At 37.1% G+C, this 25473-nt stretch overlaps 1 protein-coding gene across 7 annotated transcripts in view; it reads right to left on the bottom strand.

Moving 5' to 3' along the window:
• The window catches only part of MEF2A (myocyte enhancer factor 2A), a 94013-nt gene that overhangs the window by 52911 nt on the left and 15629 nt on the right, over positions 1-25473 (bottom strand). For all 7 annotated transcript variants that reach the window (XM_075432070.1, XM_075432067.1, XM_075432074.1 and 4 more), the window contains exon 2: positions 3874-4072. In XM_075432070.1, the coding sequence (XP_075288185.1) occupies positions 3874-3927 (54 nt within the window). In that variant the 5' untranslated portion in view covers positions 3928-4072. The remainder of the gene's footprint in view (positions 1-3873; positions 4073-25473) is intronic.

Below are 25473 nucleotides of genomic sequence, written 5' to 3'. Positions count from 1 at the left end.
AATCACAGAGCCTTTTGTGAGGCTTTAACAATCCATGTTCAGATGAGAGTACTTACCATAACTTTTTTATTCAATCATTTTAAAGCATGTTTGGTGAGAAGCTCCATTAAGATACAGCACGCTCTCCGAAACAATTTTACGTAAGTGATGTAACACATTTCAGGTTCAATTAGGGTAAAAAGATCTGTTTACCTACTTATGTTTAACAACTACAATACATTAATGACACAAAATGCCAAAAAACCTGACAAACTTTACTTTAATGCATCTTCTGTTAGTATTTTATTTTCAGTTATCAGCTCACCAAGCTGACCAAGTACAAATACAGGTTTCACTGTACTTTTCCCAAATGCAGGTGGAAATTTTACTATCCACATATAATACAATACAGCCGCTTTTTAAAAAAACAGATCTTGTGTAAGTCTCCTAGCAGTTCTGTCACTTTACACACGCCTTCTTTCAGAACACTTGTGATTTATTTATCCTATCTTGGATGAGATGGTAAGAATTACTTTGTCTGGATTCCTCCGAGAATTTGGGGAAACTGTGGGGTTTTCAACTAGCTGCTGTTGTTCTGATACTTCAATTATGAGACACTGAAGAGGTTACTGTCCAAGTACAAGCAGGTATAGACAGTTGCCACTGTTGAGTTTTTGTCAGGACAAAGGCATCATAAACAAGATGTGCGTCTGCTACATTACTTCGAGAAGTCACTAAACAAAAAGACCAAAGGCTTATTTTCACTGAGGACCCACACGATCCTGGGCAAGGGATCTTAACCTCTCTACTGAAATGTTACCTTTCTCACCTCTTGTAAGGCTATTTTACTTGTGAGATGTTTTTTAATTGTGAGATTCTCAGCCAGCATCAATTTCGCACATTGTGTTTGGCCAGTGCTTAGCACAAACCCCTACTACTACTGGAGTCCAAGTCTTCCTTTAACATACATAGATTATGATAAACTCATTTTTCATTTAAGAACTCAGAAAGCAGAATATTAGTTCAGTTCTGCAAATTTATCTTTTTCCTTTTTTTTTCTCTTGCAGTTTAGTGTGCCATTTAGGACCACACTAAAACCAAAAATACTTATCTTTATTGCAGGCCAATAACTTCCTCAGCACTATTCTTAAGTTGCTTGACAAAACAGGCAGGGAGGAAAGACCAAAAGGCAGCAAGATTGAGCTCCTTTGATACCTAATTTACTGTACTTTATTTTCTTCAACTTAATGAAGATAAATGTCCTACAGCTCGTTCAAGCAGGTAAGACTGCTTAATTAATAATACAATGACAGTCTCATGACAATTGTAATCCCCCAGAGTAATGGTCTATATATTCTGTTTTGAGCTCGCATACAATCCCATCAGAAATAAGATGCTTCTGATGAAACAATAGCTTTTCTTCCCACACAAGTCACATGCACTTCCTCTCTAGGCAAAGCTCTATATCATTTTGTTCGTATTTTCAAACAAAAAAGCCTAAACATTGTACTAAACATCTAAACAGGACATGACAGTTGGAACTAGAAGATCTGTAAGGTCCCTTCCAACTCAAACCATTCTATGATTCTATATGCACGTTCATAACTGACATACGCACCAGCTATGTGTACCATAGAAAAACTGACAGAACACAACTGAACTATACTTTCTGTTCAGCAAAACAAACCCTAAATGCCCTCCTTATCTGAGTCAATGAAAAAATTCTCAGAATAAATTAATACCTAATAAATATCCTGTGCATCAGGGCATTTTAGCATGTTAAAACTCTATATACTAGGTACCAAAACTACCGGACGTCAGTGGGGTTAAAGAACTCCATCAATACCTCTACACAAAAAATTTGGCTCCACTAACAAAAGCTATTTAATATCTTTAAAACCTTCTAAAAACAAGATGCCATATGTTATCATCTCTGAGTTTCCACAGGAAATGATAAGGCAAGTCTAACTGCATTTTTAAGCTTGAGCTTAAAGCCTCTTCCTAGTCACTAAAAAGCCCAAAAGTGTGCTAGCCAAGAAATAGCTAAAACCAAAACTCATTTGCTTCAGTCACAGCAATGGTACAAGTGGGCTAAAAATTAATACAAATGCACTAATTCTCCTCCTCTCCATTGTTCCAATCTGAATAGTAAGATGGAGATCCAAAAAAACCACAACTCCCCCTAAAAAGAAACCCACCACACCAAAGTCAGGGTATAGTATAGCAATATTTGTATTTCACATAGAACAAAAACAAGGTTGTCCAACTTACTCCAAATAATTTAAAAAAAAGGGGGGCAGGGGAATCAAATTCCACCTCTTCAAGTTCTACAGCAAGACTTGAAAGAACTAAAGTTATTAATTCATCTACTTTTACTATGTGTACTTAAGACATTTATCTACATGAAACATACAGTCACTGTGTGATTAAAGCTATTCAAACACAATACTTGGCTTTCTCCCAAACTCCAATAATACTTTTCTTGCTATATATAGTCTTCTCAGAGTTTACATTGCTTTAAAGTGATACCAGGAGAAAAACAATCCTGAATTCACACACAATGGCCTCTGAGCTGGTATGTCAGCAGCAAGACAAGTGTAATGGAATTCTGACACTACCCCAACATGAAGCTGGTGCTCTGGAGAAGTGAAAAAAGCAAATTAAATACTAGCAAGGGAACAGAGAACAAACATCAGTACACCACTGCATAAGACCATGTTTTGCACACATCTTGAACACCGTTGAACAGTTCTGGGTCCCTCTGCCACCAGAAATAACCCACCAAGACTCAAGAAGGTTTAGGGGCAAGTAGTGAGAATGGTGAAAGGCGTAGAATAAATTCTGTATTAAAACAACTAAGTAAACTAGGGTGCTTCAGCCTGAAGAAGTCATTTTAAAAGAAAATAACAAACCTTGGCAGAGGTCCATGGAATAATGAGCAAGATGAACAGCCTAGATATGGCAGAGGCAGCAGTCACTCCCTACAAGAGCTACAATAACTACCAGAACCATGATTAAGCATAAAAAACGTGTTTCTTGAAACAAGAGGTAATAGACCTATAGGAAAAGCTAGCCAAAAGATGGTGTAAATGCTGCAACTTTGTAAGGGCTCAAACAATCACTGAACAAGTCCACTGGCAGGGGGTGGGGAAAACAAAACAAAAAATCCATTAATGGTTACTAAATATACGGAAACCACATCCAGCTCAGGAAATCCCTGAGCTAAGAATAGTTCAAAGCTGGAAGAGGATTACAGAGTAGTGTAACATGTGCATCTCTGTCCTACACTTATTTACTTATGACCATCATTGGACAAAAGATCCTGGCCCAGCGGCATCTTTGGTCTGACCCACTATGTCTATTGTTGAAGCTCCCAAGCCATTCCTACAACACTTTTCCTTAAAAATGGTAGCTTCAGATACCCCATTATACATTTCAATATCCAATTACAGTTTTATTTCATATCTCACATAGCAATTTAGAAACTAAGAGGAAACACTACTACTGCACAGTCATCAACTTTTGGTACTTAACAAGTTCACAGGACACTTCTTTAGTGTTCCTAGTACCTATCAGATCAACTAAGGTGTCTATTTCTATACAATCCCCCCAGTCTACTAGAATTACAGACTAGGGTATCATTTAAATAGGAATAGTAGTTCTACAGTGCATTTGATTTAAAGTAGTAACTGATATTACTTATAAACAACAATTTCCCTAAAAAAGTACTAAAAGCATTGAGACATATTTCTTATTTGTATTCTGGTAATGCCATCTATAGTTATGTGAAGACAAAGCTCAGCTTTAGTAGAGTGAATCACAATGAATGTGTTCAAAGTTCCCATTAATTTTTAGAATTACTGAACTTATTCATGCAGACTCCTTGCTTCTCACCTGTCTGTTCCGTTCATCCATTATTCTCGTGATCTGTATTTTCTTTCTCCCCATTTTCAGCCTCTTCTTTCTTTTGCTTTGCAATCCAGAAATACACTAATCCAAGAAGTTTCACTCTTCAGTATTCTAACACATGATACAGTTTTCTTTTACTTTGTCTTCAGCTTGAGAAAAGGTTCCTATTTCTTCTTTTAAAACCCTAAAAATGAAATTTTGAAAAAAATTGACAAATTACTAAAGAGGAAACATCATTAAACAGCTCTGCAGCTGTAAAACTTGTGCATGCATAAAATAATTTTAGTGAAGAACCAAGCATTTTCATTAGTATTCTACTACTTCCTTTGTTCCAATTAAATAAACTGCAACTAGTTAGCTAGATTCTACCTAGAAACTACAGATTTAAAATTACCAGTAATTTAATATACTTTTAGTTGGATGCCTCAAAAATTTACAGCTGTCAAAGAGGGTGGTGCTCACCACTTCAGGCCTTGACTTATCTGAGGTTTCCAAAATTCACCCACAAGGTTTTGGTAAACTTCATTCATTATTTTAGAAAACCTTACATAGAAACCGCTTTGTGTTTCCTGCTTGTCTTGTAAATTTGCATCACAATAATGAAACACAGCCACAAGAATATCAAGTTGCTGTTCCTAAACTAAATTACATCTCATTTCATAAGACAATATTTGGGGTTTCACTGGGAAGCAGAAAGGAGAAGGGAAGAGGGAGTACCTTTACTGAAAAAGGATAAAGACCACAGAAAATATTTTCACAACAGAACTACATCACAGCTACTAAGATACCAACGAATAATTAAGACCTTCACACAGTTGTTCTCTCTACAATCACCTGTTACACATTTGCCAATAACCAATTACCAGTCCAGCACTTGTTTTATTTTGGTAAATTGTTTAGCAAGATAAAGGTGCATGCAACTTGAAAAGTCAGTGTGCCATCATAGTATTTTAATCTGGTACTAATGCAACAAACTGACTTGTAAAACATTGACATTCAACAAACTTTAAATGCATTTTCAGCAGAAAAAAATTAAGCCATATTCCAAACATACTGCTTGAACTGTAGGATAACATTAATTCAACCAAATTGGAGAATAATTGAAAATAAATAGCCTCTAGAACATCAACTGTATACTAGAATGTATAAACACAGAATAGGTACCCTTCATTCTATTACCACCTAATATTCATTAAAATAAAAGGGGTAAAACCAGCCACAATATTAGCTTATAACCTCTGTAACTTTCCAACCCAAAATGTCTTTTGAAATCAAGCCTTGCATATTTTAACATGGGCGTCACAATGCCGTATCCTTGAGGCCATGTGTAGAGAGTGGTGCAACCACATCACCGTCAGACAGTTAATAAGCAGAGACAGCAAGAGGCGATTAGTCACAGGCTACACTTCACAATACATTCCCTGTACACTGAGGAAACAACCGTGACATTCTGATGCAGCTTGGGAGGAGAGAGACAAAATAAAAAAAGAGGTAGAGGAACATCACAAAATGAAGGGATGTCATTTTGTATTTACCTGATATCAACAAAGGACTGCTTTGGTAGAAGATCGTAAAATGCCCAACAGTGTTTAGAAATACATTCATAGAATTTAAGATCAAATCAGCACCAAGATTATGTGATGTCCAGTGGTCAAAAGGATACACACTAGACATTGTTTATACATCAAAACACTAAAAGGCATGCATCAGCGTTGCACTCCTTTTCTTCCAGAAAAAAATTTCTTCCAAGGTGCTCCTAAAAAGGTATTAATAGCTAGCTAAAGCCAGATTAACAAGCCTCTACAAAACCAGTAGGACTCAGAAATATTTTACATAGAAAGCAACAGCTGGCATATAAATTTATACCTTTTTTTGTTAGAAAAACCCCACCCAGAATATCCACTGGACTCCAAGCTTCAATTCATTAAACATTCAGTCAGCTGTCCCACTCTCAAAAAAGAAAATCTCAGTTCATGCTATGATCACACATTAAATTTAGTTCCGCAAGAATGCGGTTGCATTCCTTGAACACATGTAATAAAAGGATCTCTATAAGCAGCTCTTAAAATTTGTTTTCTCCGTGTGTGGCTTCATTTTTTACATATATCATACATTACTGAAACAGTTCTCTGAATACAGAATTACCAGATTCCTTCCTCTGCTTTTTAAAAGCACTCACCATCCTAACTAGTCCATACAAATAGCTACCACATGCAACATCAAAGATCCATCTGGTCCAGCATTTTATCCGTGGCTATTAGTAAATATCACTAGGGCTGTAAAGGAGGGACACAGACACAGACTAAGCATATATCCCTCTAAAGCCGTATTTACAAAGCATTTTCTTCAGATATTCAGTGATTTTTGAATCAGGAACTTATGGAGTCATTGACATAAAGCTGTTCATTAAATCCTCCTGCATGAGCATTACTTTTGAAGCTGTGCATTTTTAGCACCTAGAAGCAAGGAGTTCCACAGCTTACGCATCAGAGTAGAAGATGCATCCTTTCATTTAAGCCTGATCCTGCTAACTGTATTCAGTACCCACAGATTTTTAATTATATGAGGCAGTAAGCATTCATCTGCACCTTTCATATCAGTCCTGATTTTGATGCCTATATTGTATCTTGTTTCAGTTACCTTTACTCAAAATTAAAACATCCTACTCCAATCAACCACTTCTTACACAAAAGCCATTCTCCAGCCAGCCATTCTGCCCTCCTCTCTACCCCTTCCAGTCATGCACTGTTCTTTCCGAAACAGGTCCGGCAGTGTTTACAGTACACAAGATATGAGGTATAAAATTTTATTATAATCTGCCACAAATTCATACAGAGACATAACAATACCTTATGTTCTACCGCATTAGACATAAACCTAGGCAAATTTACTAGTTCTCAGAATTTTCCTAAGGAAACAGACCAGTGTTCCAGAACACAATTTTAAAACCCCTACGTGGGATCACACGCTTTTTTCATGCAGTCTTATCTCATTCACTCCGCTCTTCCACCTTCTGCAGCAGATATTGAAAAAAGAAGGTCTGTGCAGTGCATAAAATAAGCAGCTCAGGCTAAAGAAGAAGAGAAATGTGACATGAGATTATGCAATATATATACACACATACTTAAGGGTAAAAAATAAGAGATGCACAAATGTTTTCCATGAGCTAATGGAAGAAACAATAGCAGGCAAACACTATTATCTGCTCCATGTACCATCACACACAAAGGGAAATGAAAAAACTGACAGTAATTTTCACCAACATTTTGTTACTGTTTTGGGGTGTTATTTCAGGTCTTTTAAAATTAGCATACTATTAGGTATAAATACATCAACCTGTTTCCCATTTACAACCTCTTCACCCTCTTCAGTCAGTCATTGCTTCTCATCTCAGGTCTGCTACTTTTCTTCATCCTCAAGCACTTTCCTCCCTTAGCAAATTCCAAATTCGTATTTGCATGTCGGTCCCCATCTGGGTCCAGCCTCTCCTCCCTCTCCACAGGTTGCTATGGACACCAGAAACCTGGCTTTGAAACACATTTGCCAAAGGCAACCCAGCTCTGAAATACAGCATCCCTTTCATTTTGAAGTCACACACTAGATGATTTTCAAAGCTAAGAACTGAAACATAAGTTTGGCATGAGCTTAGGGTAGAGAGGATCTTGAGATTAACTGCAAAATCAGAGTAAATTGTGCAGTAAAAAGCCACTTTTCATGTCTGCTCAGAACACCCACATGGGAAGCTACCGCCAATGACAAATGCACATTACATTTCTCAAGGGAGCAATGACTTCTCCTTTTTCAATCCCTGACCACATCAGAGTTGCAGTTTTATTTTCCTTCCTATCTAGCAACAAAACTATATTAACTGTAAGACCATGTCCACTGTATGGATACATCAAAAATGTAATTAGCATGGTTTTAATTCTGCTATATCATAGTTGCATTGCAAACCTACTTGGGTAAAAATCTTAAGTCATAAAGCCATTTTGTCTAGATCATCAACAAACTTTTGCCCAAACAAAGGAAAATTAGCAGACATATATGAAGATCAGTGCACATTCATTTCTGAAAATAAACATGAAACTTATGTTAAGTAACGTGTCAAAGGTAAAGTTCTACTTCCTTAAGTGACAGAATCAAATTACAGCCACTAAAACTGCTTCCCATTTCTATAATGGACAGACAGAAGCAAAAAAAAGTTTTTTTTTTTTTAGAAGAATTTCAGGCATCTATTAAAGCAAACAATAAAAGTAAGCAGAGAAAAAGAAGAAAAAAACCCCCATGTGCTTCATGATGAGCTTTAAACAGAAAGTAATGTCAGCTTGCAATAATAGTGAGAAAAATTGTATTTGTAGCTGCCCAAGTAAAAGCCTATCATTGTATAAAAATTTATTCCAAATTTTCTGTATTAATTCCCTTCCCTAACACACATGAAAATGCCACACTATAAATACTGAAAGACAACAGAACCATATGCAAAAAAATATGCCCTCATGAACTCATATTTTCAGCAACTCGGATCAGGTCGTTTGTTGTCACGGTTGCTTACAGTTTCATAAATAGCGAGAGATACATAACTTTAAAAGCAAGGAAATTGTATTTGACCTATTTAAAAAGATTCTTTCAAGGGTTCAGCGGAAACAAATCACAACTCTGCAGAACTCCACAAGGTCTTCAAGCCTTCTGGCAAAACAGGTTAGCAAAAACTGTGTTAGAATTATACTCCTTCCATTTATTTTCCTTTTACTTCCCTCTGCCTCTCTTTGTTTTCTTGGAACTTCCATTTCACCATCATGGTTACAGGTTACATTTGACAGTATCCGTCTCATCACAGCTCATTTACTGCAATGCACACAAAGAAATTAGTGTCATGACGTCAGATAATTTGCATGATAACTCTCAAGAGCCACAGCTGCATGAAAACACAGCTCTGTACAGATGCATCCTACCCTGATAAACCTTCGGTATGGCTTACTAAACAGCAGACAATAATTTTGCCTAAATCAAGGTTAACAGGTCTTTTTCTAGTCTTAACCCATGCAGCTATTTTTGTAGATTTGGCACCTAAGCATGAACTGGTGGGCATAGACTGCACAACCAAACCACACATTCACTGTAATTCTAACTAACACTTTGCATGCTTACCAAGGACATGTCCAGAATACAAATATTCCTATATATAAGGATGAGCACAAGGTCCATTAGCAGGTGTTGACCGTCTTACATTAACAAGACAGATAACAGTACCTCATTTTTCCATAGTACCTGTAAACATGTAAGTGTCCTTCCTCCCTCCCTGCCCCATAACTCTAAGGGAAACAACTAGAAACAATTAAGAGTCAAATCATGTCTTCACTAAAATATTTAGCCAAGAGGTTAATCAAAATGTTCTCAGACTCCATTTCACTGTCCAGAAGTAAGGGATTAAGAACATTTTCTTCTTCATTACCTCAAAGAGAATGCAAACCCATATAAAGTATATATAAAACTCCACACACTTTTTTTCTACATCCCAAACTAATTAAATAAAATAGGTTCACTCAGGTTTGTATCTGCACTGAAACACGCTGAGAGTCATGGGATGTTATTACTGTGCTCTAGACATCCTACCAGCCCTGCTCAAAAATTCATTGCTACCACTTCGCAGCTAGACTTTAAAATTCAGATTTCAAGCAGAGACTCCATCTACCTATATGTTTGCACTTAACAGAAACCACGCTCAGATTCTTGCTGGCGTTTTTGCAGAGGTGTGCAAAAACAGTAACAAAACTGTTTCCTGCAGCCACATTTCCATAGCCCTGTCACTATACATTGCTGTATGTAAAAATATAAGTGTGAAACAATAGCACGGCCTACCCCTTCAAAACAAGGCTACATGTTGTCATTTATCTCATACTTCTTACTATACCACAATATTAGGAAATAAATCTTTTTTCCATCCTCTGTTTAGAAGCCATTCTTCTACACCCAAGTACAGCCTCATAGTAAACGAGACTGGCTCCGGAGCTCCAAGGTCCTCAACTGGCAAGTGATACACCAGCATTGTTATAAAACAATAATATAACCCTTAGCCAAAATAACTTTTTTTAAAAAGCAGGACAACATAAAACCAGGAAGCCATAAACAATTCTTTATTGATTTTTTTTTTTATGCATCATAACACATTTGTTTCTTTCAGCCGGGAATAACAACACACACCTTTGACACTAGACCATTGAAGTAAACTGTTCTTCTAACAGTGGATTTTGTGGAGTTTGGCAACTGAACACAGTCCTGAGTTTCTACATAAAAATCAAATCTATTTTTGAGCTTCTAATCTGTAAATTACACAGCTTTTCAAATTAAATTTTGAAGGCATAACAGAAAAGATTTCAAAGTACTTTAAAAAAAATGGTCTCACTTAAGAACTGCAACTTCCAAATACTGTTTAAATGCACTACTGCTCAAAATGGCCTTTTCTGCCATTCTTTTCCATGCAGTAAGTCCTGTCTAAGATGAAGCTGAATAATTGCATTTTTTTGCAAACCGAACTACAGAAATCTAAGCTGCATGAAAAATGAACTGAGATTGAGACGTTTGTGTTTAAAACTAGTTTTATTACAACTAGAATGCAGGGTTTGTTGTTTGTTTTTTTTAAAGAGAGATTTTCCCAAGCTGATGGACCAGTTTTCAGGAACTATCAACATCACCCATGACAGCACATGACTCCTAGATAATATGATAAATGTAGCCTTGTCCAGGATCAGGGACAGCCAGGAATTCTGCTCTAGTTATTTAAAATTAAATTGGTTCACATTTCAATTAAACTCAATACCCAAATATTTTTCACAGTTACACTGCTATAAACTTTTTTCTTGGCCTCCTGTTGAAGTCCAAAAAAAATATGAATCATCCTATTCTGAGCATCTACACTCTCTAGGAGCAAAACAGCTATTATCAAGCTATCTGGAAAAGCATACATCTGCACCATATATTTTTAAGTGACATTAAATTCCAATTTATTATTCCCACCCATAAATTTGGTCTTGATATTTTCTAAAATAATTTATCTTTTCATTCTCCAAAACAGGTTAGAACACAGCTGGAAAACAGAATCTGGAAACCAGTGAGCTAGCAGTTGAGAAAGAAGACCACAAAAAGAGAAGTAAACTTTCAATGCTAGATTAAAAACCAATTTTAGATAGAAGCACAGCTTTAATATTAAGTAATCACAAGAATTCTGTTGCCAGACTTCTACAAACAGATTAAGAAAATAATTGCATAACTGAATAGCAGTCTGGAAAACACGCTCCAGCGAGCTGCTCAAGAAACTTGTTCCTAATTTATTATGTAATTTGTCAAAAGGTGCGACTTATCCATGGTATACAAAAATAGCCACACAGATAGATGATTCTGAACACTGTTAACAAAACAAAACCCAGTACTTAAAAGCTATGGCCAGAAAGACTATAATATCCTAGTGAATGAACCATAGCTTTTAGAACCACCACGTCAGTTTGATCACAATTTTAAGTCTTTCGACCAGATAATCCTCCCTTTTTTTCCATTTACAACTCTCAGAAAACTAATGAACTCAATCCAAAAATCTAAGCTTAAGTTTAGATATGCTTGCTCCATAATGAAACAGGAGAGCATTTGCAAGTATTTAATTAGTTTAAAACTCATTACATGTTTCTTAACTTTCACAATGACAAGCTCGAAGTGCAATTAAAAGCATCTAAACACAGGTTTTAAACCCAGAGACTTCTGCACAACAGAAGCCACATAAGGAAGGTTTCTTTCCTGAAGTAAAATATACATATAAAATATAATCTATGTTTTTCAAGACCAGAAACATCTGCCTTGAGGTCATTATGAGTCTGTAATGGCTGCGGAACTTAACCATCACATGGCGAAAAAAAAGGCACAGAGCCACATGTCTTCTTACTAAAACTCCTTTCTGCCTCAAAAGAAGGGAACCATGAGGACGTACCTTGCAAAACGCTGGCAGGAACACGCCTACTAGAAATGGCTTTAAATTACACAACCTTTCACCCACAGCAAAAAAGCTGCTATGAAAGAGCTCTCCTCAGTCATAGAGGGCAAAACAGAACCCTGTGAAATGAACCTTTTATATTCATCGGGGAAGCAGGGGGGAATCACTGAAACCATGCTGCAATTCTGAGCTGGGTAAAGAATTTCCTTTCTTTAAAGCTAGCCCAATGATTCAGTAAGAATCAGCTGAAAATACACCTTCATGAGCATTTGTAATTAACTAAACAGCAAACACCTAACAGTGTGGACAATATAAAAGGTTCATTTAAATGTTTTTCTTTATCTTACAATAAGATAGAACAGGCCTATTCAGTTTCCAATTAATATATTTACCAACCAGAATGGAGCTTTCTTCTGGTTTTGCAACATCTTAACATTCCATCAATCCTCTTCAGGCTCATTGATGCATCTTTACACACCACTTCAAACACGTTGCATACTGCTAAGTTAAGTCATGGCTTTAAGAAAAAGCATTATCATTGGGAAATCTATTTCCAGAAGCCTGCATTTTTCCTCAGTTACCCCAGTGACACTCTAGCTTTAATTACTGCTATTTTGGCTCATTACCTTTCCCATCTCAACCAAAGTTTATCTGTATTCTTCTAATCTATTGATAGTCTTGCTCGACAAAGGTACAGCTCACTACCTCAAAGCTCTCACGATACCTCTGCCCCACTTGTCCCATCTATATTTATCTCTACGGAAATCGGTAGAGCAAATCGGAGTATGTACAGTAAACAAGACTGGGGACTACAAGTGAACAGAAGATGATTTCAGAGTTATAACAGCTGAATACTGTTCTAAACTGATACAGTCAGGTTTCTATGAAATTCTAGGACAAGCTGCATCACCTGTTTTTTTCATAAATGTGGTCACTCGCCGTTTACATAATTTTAGAGGTAATTAAATGGAAAGCTTTGCTCTGACTTTTTATACGGCCATGCCAGGCTGAATACAGTGGGAGCAACACTTTAAACATAAGCAACAACCTGTCAAAGCAACCTTAAAAATTCAGGTTCCTGATATCTCTATTTGGACATCCTTATCCATAGGGTGTATTGTCTTCCTTTTTGCCCCTGAGAACTACCCAATTTAAGTAGATTATTTTTTCTGAGCACTACCATAATTTTTAGTAAGTTGGGGTTTTTTTGCCCATTTTACAATCATTGAGAACCTCAGCATATAACCTACATATAATTAACTGAACAGTCATACACATACAAAACAAAAACTAGACAAAAATATCCCTCTGTGTAAGTTATCACAAGCACATCTCACAGACAGATTATATGGCAAAAAAATAAACACCTGAAAGCAACATCACAAAGATACAACTTACTACTTATACACAAGGTACCAACCGAGCTAACTCAAACAGCATCCTAACATAAGATTTAAAATCTATAGAAATTAAGAGAGGCAGAAAAAACATTCAGAACTCAGCACATACTGTAGGGCAACGTTATGAGATTTATTACTCTTGTCCTTCAAATACTCTCTTTAAAATTGTATTCAAGTTTTGCAGGCTGCATTTCAGTTTCCTTGCAGCAAATGCCAAATAAGCAGTTCTCCAGTTAAGTAAAACACTGTCTGTTCTCACTGTATTAAAACTGACTGGTGTATAACTGGCGCGGTTTCCCAAGGCAAGAGTAGAAACTGCAGACTTTTCCTTAGGAAGTATGTATATAAAAGGCATCTGATTGCCTCTGTTATTTTAGTTCCTTCTAGTGGAAAAATCAAAGAACACAAATTCTGAGGTAACTTTATTTAACACTGGTTTTACCTGATGTAGAAAACATCTTGGTACTACAGCAAACTGATTTCGTGATTTGCAGCAAGACTTCTAGAACTCAGTGAAGTTCTGAACACTTATCAGTGACTAAACTAGTAATTCATCCTTACTTTTTACAAAGACAAAAACCGTCCACTCTTCTTGTAAAGTACAAACTGTTGAGGTAATGCAACAAACAGCCCTATGACAGCAACTTCAACACATGTTACTGAACAAACATTACAGCAATCAAAAACATTCACAGCTGACTTCAGGAATGTAATGGGATACAAAGGCAGCCACAGCTTTCACACAGCTCTGCTTACACCTCCTCCTACAGCCAGCTTCCTCAAACCAGACTTCAAACTCAAAAATGCCAGATTTTATTGAAGTTCTTAGTAACGGACAAATGTGAGTAGATGAGAGAATGGAAATATATAAGGGTTATAAACAAGATTCTTCCTTGCACATTATACCCTTGCAAGATGGGTCTTCATTTCCAAGTTTGGCTTAAGTCAACAGTGGCTTTGTGACGCCAAGCACTGTATGCTCCCATTTTGTACTTGGGAAACTTCTTACCAAGGTTTAGGTCATTCTTAAATATCTGCTTCTTCCTGATCCTATAAATCAGCTTTTCTTCATGCTTTGCACAACCTGCAGGCTCCAAGCTTCTTGCCTGACTCTCCCTCTTTTTTTCCTTTAACCTGCTGTGACAGGTAGTCTCCACAACCATCTCCCTCCTGAGCATACTCTCCTTGTTACCAAATACACATTTCCAGTCTTCAGAGGATTCCACATGGTACAGGCACCCCGTATTTTAAAGGGAACAGGACAGGAAAACCACGAACAAATAGAAGAGATATGACACAGAAATCTATAAGAAACTTTAAATCACTGAACAATTATCCAGAAAGCTTTCTTGATAATTTATTCGATGTTTCATTAAATGACAGCATACAGTCATATTGTTGAAGTGCAACAATTATAAACCAGACAGACACGACAACATAATGCTTCAAACAGCCTGCACGCCTCAATAAGACATTCAGCAAACCATAAAGACGCCTACATGTTTTTAACAAAGATTAGTGCTAAGATTCTTTTCCTGTGGCTGCCACAGCCTTTGTTCAAAACTCAATTTCTCCTTTTAAAATCCAGATACACCACCAATTTAAAACTTCTAAAAAACAACAACAAAAAAAGTTACACTGTACTTCAGAGAGATTAAACCCAAATTTCAGGGAATTATTCCATTCCCTGCATCCTTTTAAGCAAACAACCATTTTATATTAAAGAACAATAAACCATCAGTACTGCTGGGGGGCGTTGGGAGGGGGGAAGAATGCTACAGCAGATCCAGGGCAGGTCCTTTCCAAACACGCATGGAGACTGCTTCTTTAAAATCTAAACATTTCAGAACCTGAGGCAGACAGGTGGCAAGTAGTAAAATAATGTTCAAGTGAGATGAATGCACTCAGCTGCATCTCAGGAGTGATATAGTGAAAAAAGATTAAATTGGGCATAATATAGGTGACATTAATGAACTCAGGAAGACTGTGCTAGGCATCCGCGGTCAAAACAGTCCGAGTCCCATAAACTCTCTCATTTCAGCAGCCGCTTTTAAAAGCGGCCTAGAACGAAATTCCTTATCACCTAAAACATCTTACTGATCCAAGTACTTCATAAGGCTTTTCTTGACACACACACACCCAACCCTGCCTGGTGTTACAGCCCTCCATGTGGATGTCTATATTCTTAAAAACAGAAGCTAAGACTGTCCAAATCAAGTACAGGGTAGGTGATCTAAAAAAAAAAAAGCCACTTTAATTCACTTGCAAAAATATTACCTAAACTACATCTATTATAGTACACTGAATCTTTAGATAAAAACTGTTCTCCAAATAGAAACTGTTCTCTGAATAGAAACCTAATTCTAAAACTAACTAAGTTTGAAACTATTTTTTCCTTAGCAATGGCAACAAACCAGAATACACCGCCAGCTCATATGGTTTGGTTGATAAGTGGAAATTCACGATCCTACAGTAACTCCATTACTTGCTACACCTGCAAGGGAGAGCAAATAATAAAATCCAATTATTTCACTTTTCTTGCAGATTGCTGCAAATAGAAAACTTAAGTCATGTGACTAATATCATCACTTTGCAGCAAAGCTACATGATTCAAGTGGTGGATAGCAAGCTGTATTAAAATACCTGTTTCAATAGCTTCTGGAATGAAACACAATCACTATAAATAAAAGAGAGCAGTCTGACCCATTTGTTCCCATTATTGTATTAAAAACAGAAATCCTCAAATCTTCAAAAATATCTCAGTTTCTCTTCCTATCAACAAACCCTGACAAACAACTTACATGAACAGAGCCACTAAAAATGAATGAGAAGACAGAGCTGACAGAAGTTTAAGTGAAGGCCCAGAAAAATTTAATCGATGTCCCAAGCAAGAATCAATTAAGTGATCCATATGCAAATATACAAAGACCTTCTGATAAACCGCTACTTGAATAAACTACTACATCACTGAAGAGTTAAATAAGAGCAAGGAATACTGAAAAAAGCAAGATATTGCAAAAGCTGGATCTTAATATATTTGAAAGGCAGTTGGCCTATTTTCAACTACATTAAGTAGCCAGGAATCTGAAGCAGAAGCCCAGACAGGCTCAGATTATTGTAGATTTACTGAAAACCTCTTTCATTTAAACAAGTATATTCATTTAACTTTGACTTGAAACATTAGATGCAAATGCAAGCTTTCTGAAACTGTAAGGCAGACATCTCTGTCTTTACTACTTAGTCAGCCAAGTACTCTCTGATGCAATGACTGCCTAGACCTGAAAATACCCAGGATTGGTCAGGAATTGGAGACTACAAATATAGCTGGACATCCAGACCTGTAATTATGCATTAAAAATAAGAAAAAAAAATTAGCCCCACATAGCTTACTATCCTGATTTTGGAACACAAAAAAATATTATCCTTACTCTCAAAGAAACTGACAGAATTGTCAAGAAGCAGCCCTGAAACCACTTCAGAAGGGAAGACTGCATGATCAGCCTCAGTCTCTTGCATGCTTAGATGGTCAAAGAGGACATCTCGGCATTCAGTTCTTGCACCAATATTTTACACCTGCTAGGAAAATTACACAAAACAGCATCCATTTCACACACACTACTGGATCCCTTCCATCCATGCTGTCTTCTCGTTCATCTCTGACAAAAACCTAGCAAGTATATCTGAGTTGTAAAGCAAATACATAGCAGTCAGGCATGACCTCTCCTTGAAGGTACTAGTTGCAATTGCTGCACCTAAGAGCAGTTGCACCCCATTGTAAAACTTTGATACTGCCTGTAGCCCTGGTAGATGAAACTGTGCAACGTGCAAGGTTCAGGCACCTCAGCCAATCTTTGAGCTTGGAGAAACTATTGCTTAAAGCCAGTGCTAAATTCCTGCATGTCAAGCGATAGACTTTTTCAGACATAGAAATTAATTGGTTTTATTTTAACAGCATCACTAGAGTACATGAGGAAGAATCTGTAATTTCTTCCATTTCTTTCTGGTATGACAATAAAGCTTTTCATCTCCATGAAAAACTCAGTATACTTACTCACTTAAGCTAAAAAAAAAAGGCCCTCACAAATTAAATGTATTCAGGAAAGTGGATTCTGTACACTAGAATCATGCTAGATTAATTATTTTACAGCATCTCATTTTACTCAGTCTATGTAAATAATCTGTGAACACGATTATATAGAGTTATATGAACAAAAAAGTGAACCACAGATAACTGGCATGCGATTTATACACACCTTTCAAGAACCTGCTTAGACGCATTCTTGCACCTGCAAGAAATCTTTACTCCTCTTAAAAGAAGTTATTGTTGAGTACTCTGGGCCTTCAAGACATTAAAACTGTCTTTCTTTTACATGCTGACTGGAAGCCTTACAGCAGCTGAAGCAATAAATATTGACAGCTAGCTGGCAAACAGCAGTGACACCAGTGCTTGTAGACTCCAATTTCACCTGCATCAGCAAAGGCAGAGCCTAGAGGGGACAGCGTAACTAGGGCCTAATATGTTCATCTCTACTACTGCCACTTTTGCCTGTATTAAAAGCATATTTTCACCTCAATAAGACTGAAGTACCTTTGAATATACCTGCTTTTCTATAACACCCTGAAAATCTTCAATTACTATTAAATTTCCCTGCAATACACAGATATATATTAACAAAGCTCTAACTCTGGCTACAAGGTACTGCAAGACACTTCCAGCATCCAGTTCCATCCTTTCATGCTCTTACATTGCTTGGGTCCTTCTCCCTGAACTGACGCTTTCCAAGTTTTGCATATGAGGCCACACATGGCTTAACAACAACTGAACAGTCAACTTACAGCAAACACAGGAAAAGCTGTATGCCAAAATACAAGATAGTCCCGACAGCACATAAGAAATGGAAGAAAGAATTAGTAAAGGGGATTTGAATTAAGAAATTGCATTGGTGACCGAGTTCTACTTTTCCCCCAGTCCTCATCTCACATCCTCTACTTTGAGGCAGGATTACAGAAACTGTAAGAAAATGCATTCAGGCTTGCTTAAAGGAAAGAAAACTAAAACCAAAACAGAACACAGATTACAAAATTCTGTTTGTCTTCCCACTGGAAGAAAGGTATCTTTCATAGTCGCTTTTTAGCAGATTTCATCCTGCTGCCAAGCAAAACAGATTTTTAAACTGAGATTTGAAACAAAGACTTCTTAGTCTATTGACCACTGAGTCGGACCTCACTCTCAAAACTTCAGCTTATGATTTCACCTGAAGCAAACAGATTTTCACTCCTGCACAGACACACATATGATTATGGTTTATGTTTAGATTTGTAAGAATTCACCAGTGTCATCATTTTCTTCAGCACACAGCTTCACTGGGGGGAGGGGTGGAGACATCCTCTACACTATAAATATTTGGCTGCTTTTAAACGGAAGACAGGAATCAAAACAAGCTTACCCTGTACTTCTAGCAGTCACTACTCTTCACATGTTACATAAACCAACACTTGTGGAGATTCTTCCTTCTAGCTTCTTGCAGATTTTCCTTCCTCTTTGCCTACCACTGAACATATTTAACAGTAATATCCGATTAACAACATTAGCAAGCCTTTATGTAGAGCAGGCACTCCCCTTTGTATGCATCACTCGAAAAAATGCAAACCCTTTAGTACTCTGCATCAGAATTTTACCACATAAAATCTTACCAAGACCACCATAAATGCACAGTTCAGTAATAGATAAGCATGGATGAGCTAGGTCTACTGCACAGGCGTACAGCATCTAGAAAGCAGTAATGCACTGAGCTTTGGTTTAAACAGGGTAACCCAAGATGTCCACTCTTACGTTTTAATGCTCTCACGTCAGTCCATTTGCATTATTTGCCCAGATGTCAGTTTGGGCATGGAAAGGAAAAAGTACTTAGTCTCTGTAGTGAATCCTCAGACTCAAAATCTCATTTTATTCAAATGGGTGCCCTTGCCTAATTCTTTCAGTAGGTGGAACTGAAGCCAAAATATTTCTGAAAGGGATGGTAATATTCCCCACAGTCTTCCCATATAGAGGCAAGACAGCTCTCAAGCCTCCCTGCTTGTTCTTTTTTGGAATGAGTCCAAGCTCACTTCAGTGAAGATGATCACCCCGTACAGTTGGAAGAAAGGCATTAAAGAGAAGTCCCCAAAAGCAGAGGACAATGCATTCCAGAGGACAGCAGCAGCAAGAGTTAGGAAGTTTTATCTGTGGCGTTTTATCTAATTTGATGCCACAAAGCATAGAACAAACACACTGACATGGCCTTTTAAATTCAGTAGATGCAAACAGACACTAAAAAGAAACTGGTTCTCATTTACTTTTAAGGATTTCACCTTAAGGGAAGGTCTTTCAAGGATGCACATGGTATTCTTTAGCCTTCTGAAAGCAAATTCAATTAAGCACAAGACTCAGTTCTTGTAACGCAAATTTATCTGGGAGAGCCACAAGAAAAAGCAAGCTAAATCATTAAACTGAAATTAATAAATATTTGTCAATAGCACAGACACACCCACTGCAAAGTGGCAGCTTTTGCTAGAGATTCAAGTCTTCACCAGTTCTTCTGCAATGTCTCAGTCTCAGATCCAGGCAGCTACTGAAGAACAAAATGGGAACTCTAAAGGGACCTTGCTGTTTTCATCTGCTATTAGTTCAGGAACATGGGCAAGATGGTTATTGATATTTTGATACACTTAAAAGACCAATCATAGCTTCCAACACAATGATATTCTCCAGGGTTAGGAAACAGTATGTATGCTAAGGTACGTAACTTTAAGCATACAATATTGTTATGCTTTATGGAATAATTTCAGTTCTCCATTATGTTTAAGACAATTTAATGCTGCTTTACTATGTGTGTCCTTAAAATACTCAAAAGAAAACCCATCGGGCTTCCTTGTAATTTTTCTGCAAATGCAGTATCTACCAAAACGAGAGAATTCAGTAGAAAATGTCTTCAGCCTTTGAAGGAGCTTACTAATCCATAATGACAGTGCTTCTAGAGAAACACCATCAAAAAACAAAATCCAATAACCCATTATGTGGAAGAAAGTGCCTATGTAGTCTTCTTACAAGGAAGAGGTAGAAAAAGTTACCAGCTGGAAGATGTACAAGTGAAAAATCACAGCTGGGAAAGGCAGTACCCTTTGTTCCTCTGCTTTAACCACAACTCACTGGCATGATGTGTGACCACTGGAACTGAAGAAGACATGAACTGCCACAGCATTCAGAACCCACCTGAATGTTCAAGCTTATGGAATGCAATCATGCAAGTCTGAGACTAAGTAAATTCCTTAGTAACAGGTTGTTAGAAATACATTGCTCCACATCCAATATTAAATATTAATATCCAATCTGATGCTCAGATCTAACCTAGGACATTATTATTCATCTGCGCCCATAGCTGCAGTGCAAGAAGAATCCTGCTACCGCATGCTAAATGGTATCGTACAGCAACCAGGAGGAGACAATGAGTAAGCGATTTCCCTCTTTCTGCTCAGCACAAGACATCAGAAAAACCTTAAACGGTAAGCCAACACCAACATCACACTTTCAGCAACAAACCACCAGAGAAAATGGTATTAAACTTTATTCGGATTTTGCGTAAGAGATTATAGTCCGTTAAAGAGATTATCCACCTTGTAACATTGTCTTGATAGAGGACTCACATATGCCCTCTTCCCTACGTATCATCGCCCAAATGGTGACTTGTTAAATCTGCAAAAGGCATGTAACTGACACATTAGCTTTTAAGCACAGACAAGACTAAGAAATTCTGACAATAACACAGCATTGCCAAAATTTACATTTTTAGCTTTTCTTGAAGATTAAGTACCTGAGGATCAGATTGCTATTATCAGATTTCATTTCTAAATTAATCTTTAGTCATCATGGCAGCAGAAAACTGAATCACAGTGGCCTAAAAATCAAAAAAAATACCACAAAAATTATGGTAGATCAAAAAATCCAACTACTTCTGAATTGTCAATCCTTCCTTACACTGACATGCAGACACAACACTGCAACATTCCAAATTCTGCAGTTGATTACAACTCAGTTACAAACCGAGTCTCTTCAAATAGCTTGGTAACATTTTCTTTAATTCTCAGAACTCTGAAAACATTCAGAGAAATTATAACATGAGAGTTTCACTGTATTATTCACTTGCATAAGATCACATGGTTACTAGACACATGCATGCTAAATATATTACATGCTATCATGGCAGCAGGTCAGTTCTGTACAAGCTGCTTGTATTAAATTTCTCCTGTAAGTGACATTAGAGTTTAGCTCTGCTACAGCAAACATAGGAAGAGGCCTCACATTCCAAACAACCATCTGAAGGGAAAAACTATGCCAGCAGAGTACTAAGTATGCCAGTGCTACTTTAACCCATTTACTATTTTAAAACACACATGTAAGTCTTGCATTTGTTATCTATATTATGAATTTTTAAGATTCAAAGCGCCAAAGCTAATTTTTGTCTTACTCTCCTGCTATGAAAATCTAAGGGAAAGGTTACAAGATTACAGTCTGTAACATGTGACGTGTAAGACTGATGAAATTCAAAAGAGTATGTATTATTAACTGGGTAGGATATTCAACTACATTTGAAATATTTTACTGGTTTATTAAACCAACTGGATACACAGTAACTACTACAACACATTTTATATAAGTATCATTGCACACTGTTCTAACAATTTAATAGCAGATGTTCTCTCTAAAAGATACTGACATTAAAAACTCCACACACTGTCTCTACATATACTGATATATACAGAAATTCACACAATGGCATATAAAAAGTACAAACAAATCCAAGTTGTCAAAATTAATGGAGCACACACTAGAAATATTTTATCAACCTCTGTCACAATGCTTTCCCATGTCATACTACAAAAGAGGATACCACTACAGAGAATCCCAGTGAAAGGAAGGCAATCTCCTCTAAAAGCTGCCTATAAACTAACACAGGGGGACATTTTAGATAATGCATTTCACGGCTTCCAACTGCTGCCTGGGAGAATGCTAAAATGAAGGGGGAACAGATGATCACAGAGGTCAAGAGAGATTAGAAAAGTATCTGTATTCTGCTGGAAGAATACACATTAATCCTTTTCTTTTCATAGGCATAGAGGAAAGCCTAACTCAAACTCAAATACTTATTATCAGTAAGAGTGCAATCACAGTAAGCTTCAGCACTGAAGTTAGAGGCAGAAGAATCATACAGACCTTTGGTAAATATTTAGGCAGCTAGCCCACATAAAAATCTCAGAGTGTTGCTACTCTAGTGAAACCATATCCACAGTAGCTAGTTTAAAGTTACCTCCTATACCTACTTCAGCTGCAAATGCACATTTGCTGCACACTATAAGCACATCCGAACACTGCTCCTCTAAGTAGAAAAATCACGAGATTGTTCATACATCACAGGTCCTCCCTTTCTACTGGATGGGGGACACCTGGAAACCAGATACAACTATCAATGGGTAACTGAGTTGTCCACAAGAAAGATATGCTATTGGCATATCAAGAGAACAAAACTAGGCAAACGTATGGGTATGCTGTAATAAATGGTTGGATTTTGAGTAGATGACAGTTTAAACTAGCTCATTATTCAGAGTCATTCCCTAATTAGTCTGCAGAGAACACTAGCATTTATCAATACACTGAGAGAAAGACACAGAATATCACATTTTTACAGAAGAAAAGTGTGGCAACACTTGCAATTTTACTCACTCAAACGTTAAGCACCAAACTACCTGAAGTCTACAGTACAGTCCTGATATATTCACCAGGTTTCATTTTGACACCAGAACTTCTGCACTAAGAGACCACACTGGAGGCACCAAATCATCTCTAATATAGCAGAGATTTTTTTCATGAACCAGGAGAAACACTTATATTAGCTACATACAGAATATGTGTTCATATAGTGTCACACATAAGCATGTGACTGAGATACCTTCTCTGGTCAAATGGCATCATATTAAGTGCTAATACACAGCAGTACTCTGCCCGATAGCTTTAACATCAAATCTGGGCCATCTTTGCACTTACAGGTTTCTATGCAGCTGCCGGTAAGAATTCCCCACCCCCAACCCATGGGAGCATAGAAGCTGTCACTACAAAGAAAAAAAACCCACCCTCCTCAAGAACTACACCTCACCTCCGCGTAACTGTCAAAAACGTGCACCTAGCTGAATTCTAATGTTCCAATTGTTTGCTTCTGCTAAACTTTGCATTTGACTAGTTACTACTCAAATATTTAAGCCGTCACTTCCTTATCTGCACTGGACTTGAACCCATTTTTTCATTAAGCCTTATTTAAAAATTTTTTTCCATCTTGATGACTGAGGAGTTACATATCCTTCTAAGCTTTTATTAGTGAAGTCACAGCACTGAACACACACACAAAAAAAAAACCCAGCACATTAGAAATATACAACAGTTAACACATTTAGAGCAGTCTTATGCCCAATTCCTTTCATAAAGCAAAAAAAAAAAAACCCCACTTAACTAAAAGCAGAAGTCACACTGATAAAAAACACAGAAAAGTACTGAAGTTTACTGGCTCAGTTATTTCAGTATGAAGACAAAACTAGAAAATGAGATCAACAAATACAACCTGTCCATAAAAAAATATGGTTTTCATCCTTCTAATTAGCAGGCTTCCAAATTTCACCAATATACTAAAAATTAAAACACAAGTGTTTCTACTGCAAGCAAATAATATTAGGGTCCTACAGAGAAAAGTTACAGTCTTACAGATCATATGAAACATGTTTTGACTAAGAATAATAAATGTTTAATATTATAAAAAGCATTTAAAACAATGCTGACCTTGGTGGAATACATTAAATTATCTACAACTTTTTGATACATTACAGGTTACTCCTATTTCAGAAGCAAACAAAAATGAAATAACAACAGAAATCAAAACGTACCTAATATGATTATCATTAAGAGCTTAGCTTGCATAATGTAAAACTATGCAGATGCTGTGTTTTTAAGATCAGATAATAAGTGTTCTGTTTCTCCAAAAGCGTTGGTACGTAACTGAGCAGTTTTGGAGCACCTACTTTTCAAGACCCAAAGTGGAAAAAAGGAACAAAAATTTGTTCATGTGACATACCCAGCTGACTGATCTGGAACTTTATTCATGAGAGCATCAGAAGACAAACCAAAAATGGAAGGGAAGATATTAAGTACAAAACAAGATACTTACTAGGAGTAGAATACACCAGACTTTCTCTCTCTTCCTCAGGAGAAAAACACTGGCACTTTAATAGAGAAATCTGGCAGAAAACTCATCATCCACCCAATGGGAAATGAAATGAATGAAAGCTCCAAAAAGCAGCAGAGAAAGACAGAAAAGGGGGGCTGGGGGAGTGGCCACATAAATACTTCTGGTTTACTTGCAAATCTCTCTCAAAAAAAAAAAATCAAAATAATAAACTGCTGAAGTCAGGCATAGTCACTCTTCACATCCACACACCAAAAATCATATGCATGCAAAATAACTTCAACTGTTTACACCACTTCTTTTTAGCCAAGTCATACGGCACGCCATACCTCCTCTTCAGAATACTGTTCTGCCCTGTCACACCGACAACAAACAGGACAAGGGACTGTAAAATTGCACCTAGGCAGGGAGACAAAGATTCAGACATTTGCACCAGGGTCAGAAAGGAATCAACCAACTTCAGAGGCAAGGCAAGGCACCAATCTTAAATTTCCTCAGCAACAAAACACTTGAAACAAGGCAAGGTTTGCCAATAAAGCTAGTACTTGCAGCTAAAGCAATGGAATAGCAGACAAGCTTTGAGGCACAGAAGTCCTACAGATCACAATTTAAGCTTTTAATTTAACCCACACATTATCAACTGGAGAACTGCAAACAACTGGATAAATGCAGCACTCTCATTAGAAAATTATTTCTATTTTTTTAACTTCCGCATTTGTAAATAGGGAGAGCTGATGGGAGTTGTATTTAGCAGAACAAAGTCCTCAGTCAAAGCCAAGGCTTCTCAGAGTCCGGCATCCATTTGGTGAGGTCAAATTACAGCAGAGTAGAAACTACCACCATCATCATCCAAACATTATCAAGACCACAAGATCTGTATGCCGCACAGTTCAAAAGCCTCTGTCACACATATAGATCAAAACTGAAGTTTTTTACCTCCCTC

This window comes from Opisthocomus hoazin, chromosome 10 (assembly GCF_030867145.1).
Source record: "Opisthocomus hoazin isolate bOpiHoa1 chromosome 10, bOpiHoa1.hap1, whole genome shotgun sequence".
NCBI lineage: Eukaryota > Metazoa > Chordata > Aves > Opisthocomiformes > Opisthocomidae > Opisthocomus > Opisthocomus hoazin.
The sequence above is the reverse complement of the archived record's forward strand: the minus strand, read 5'-3'. Positions and strand labels throughout refer to the sequence as shown.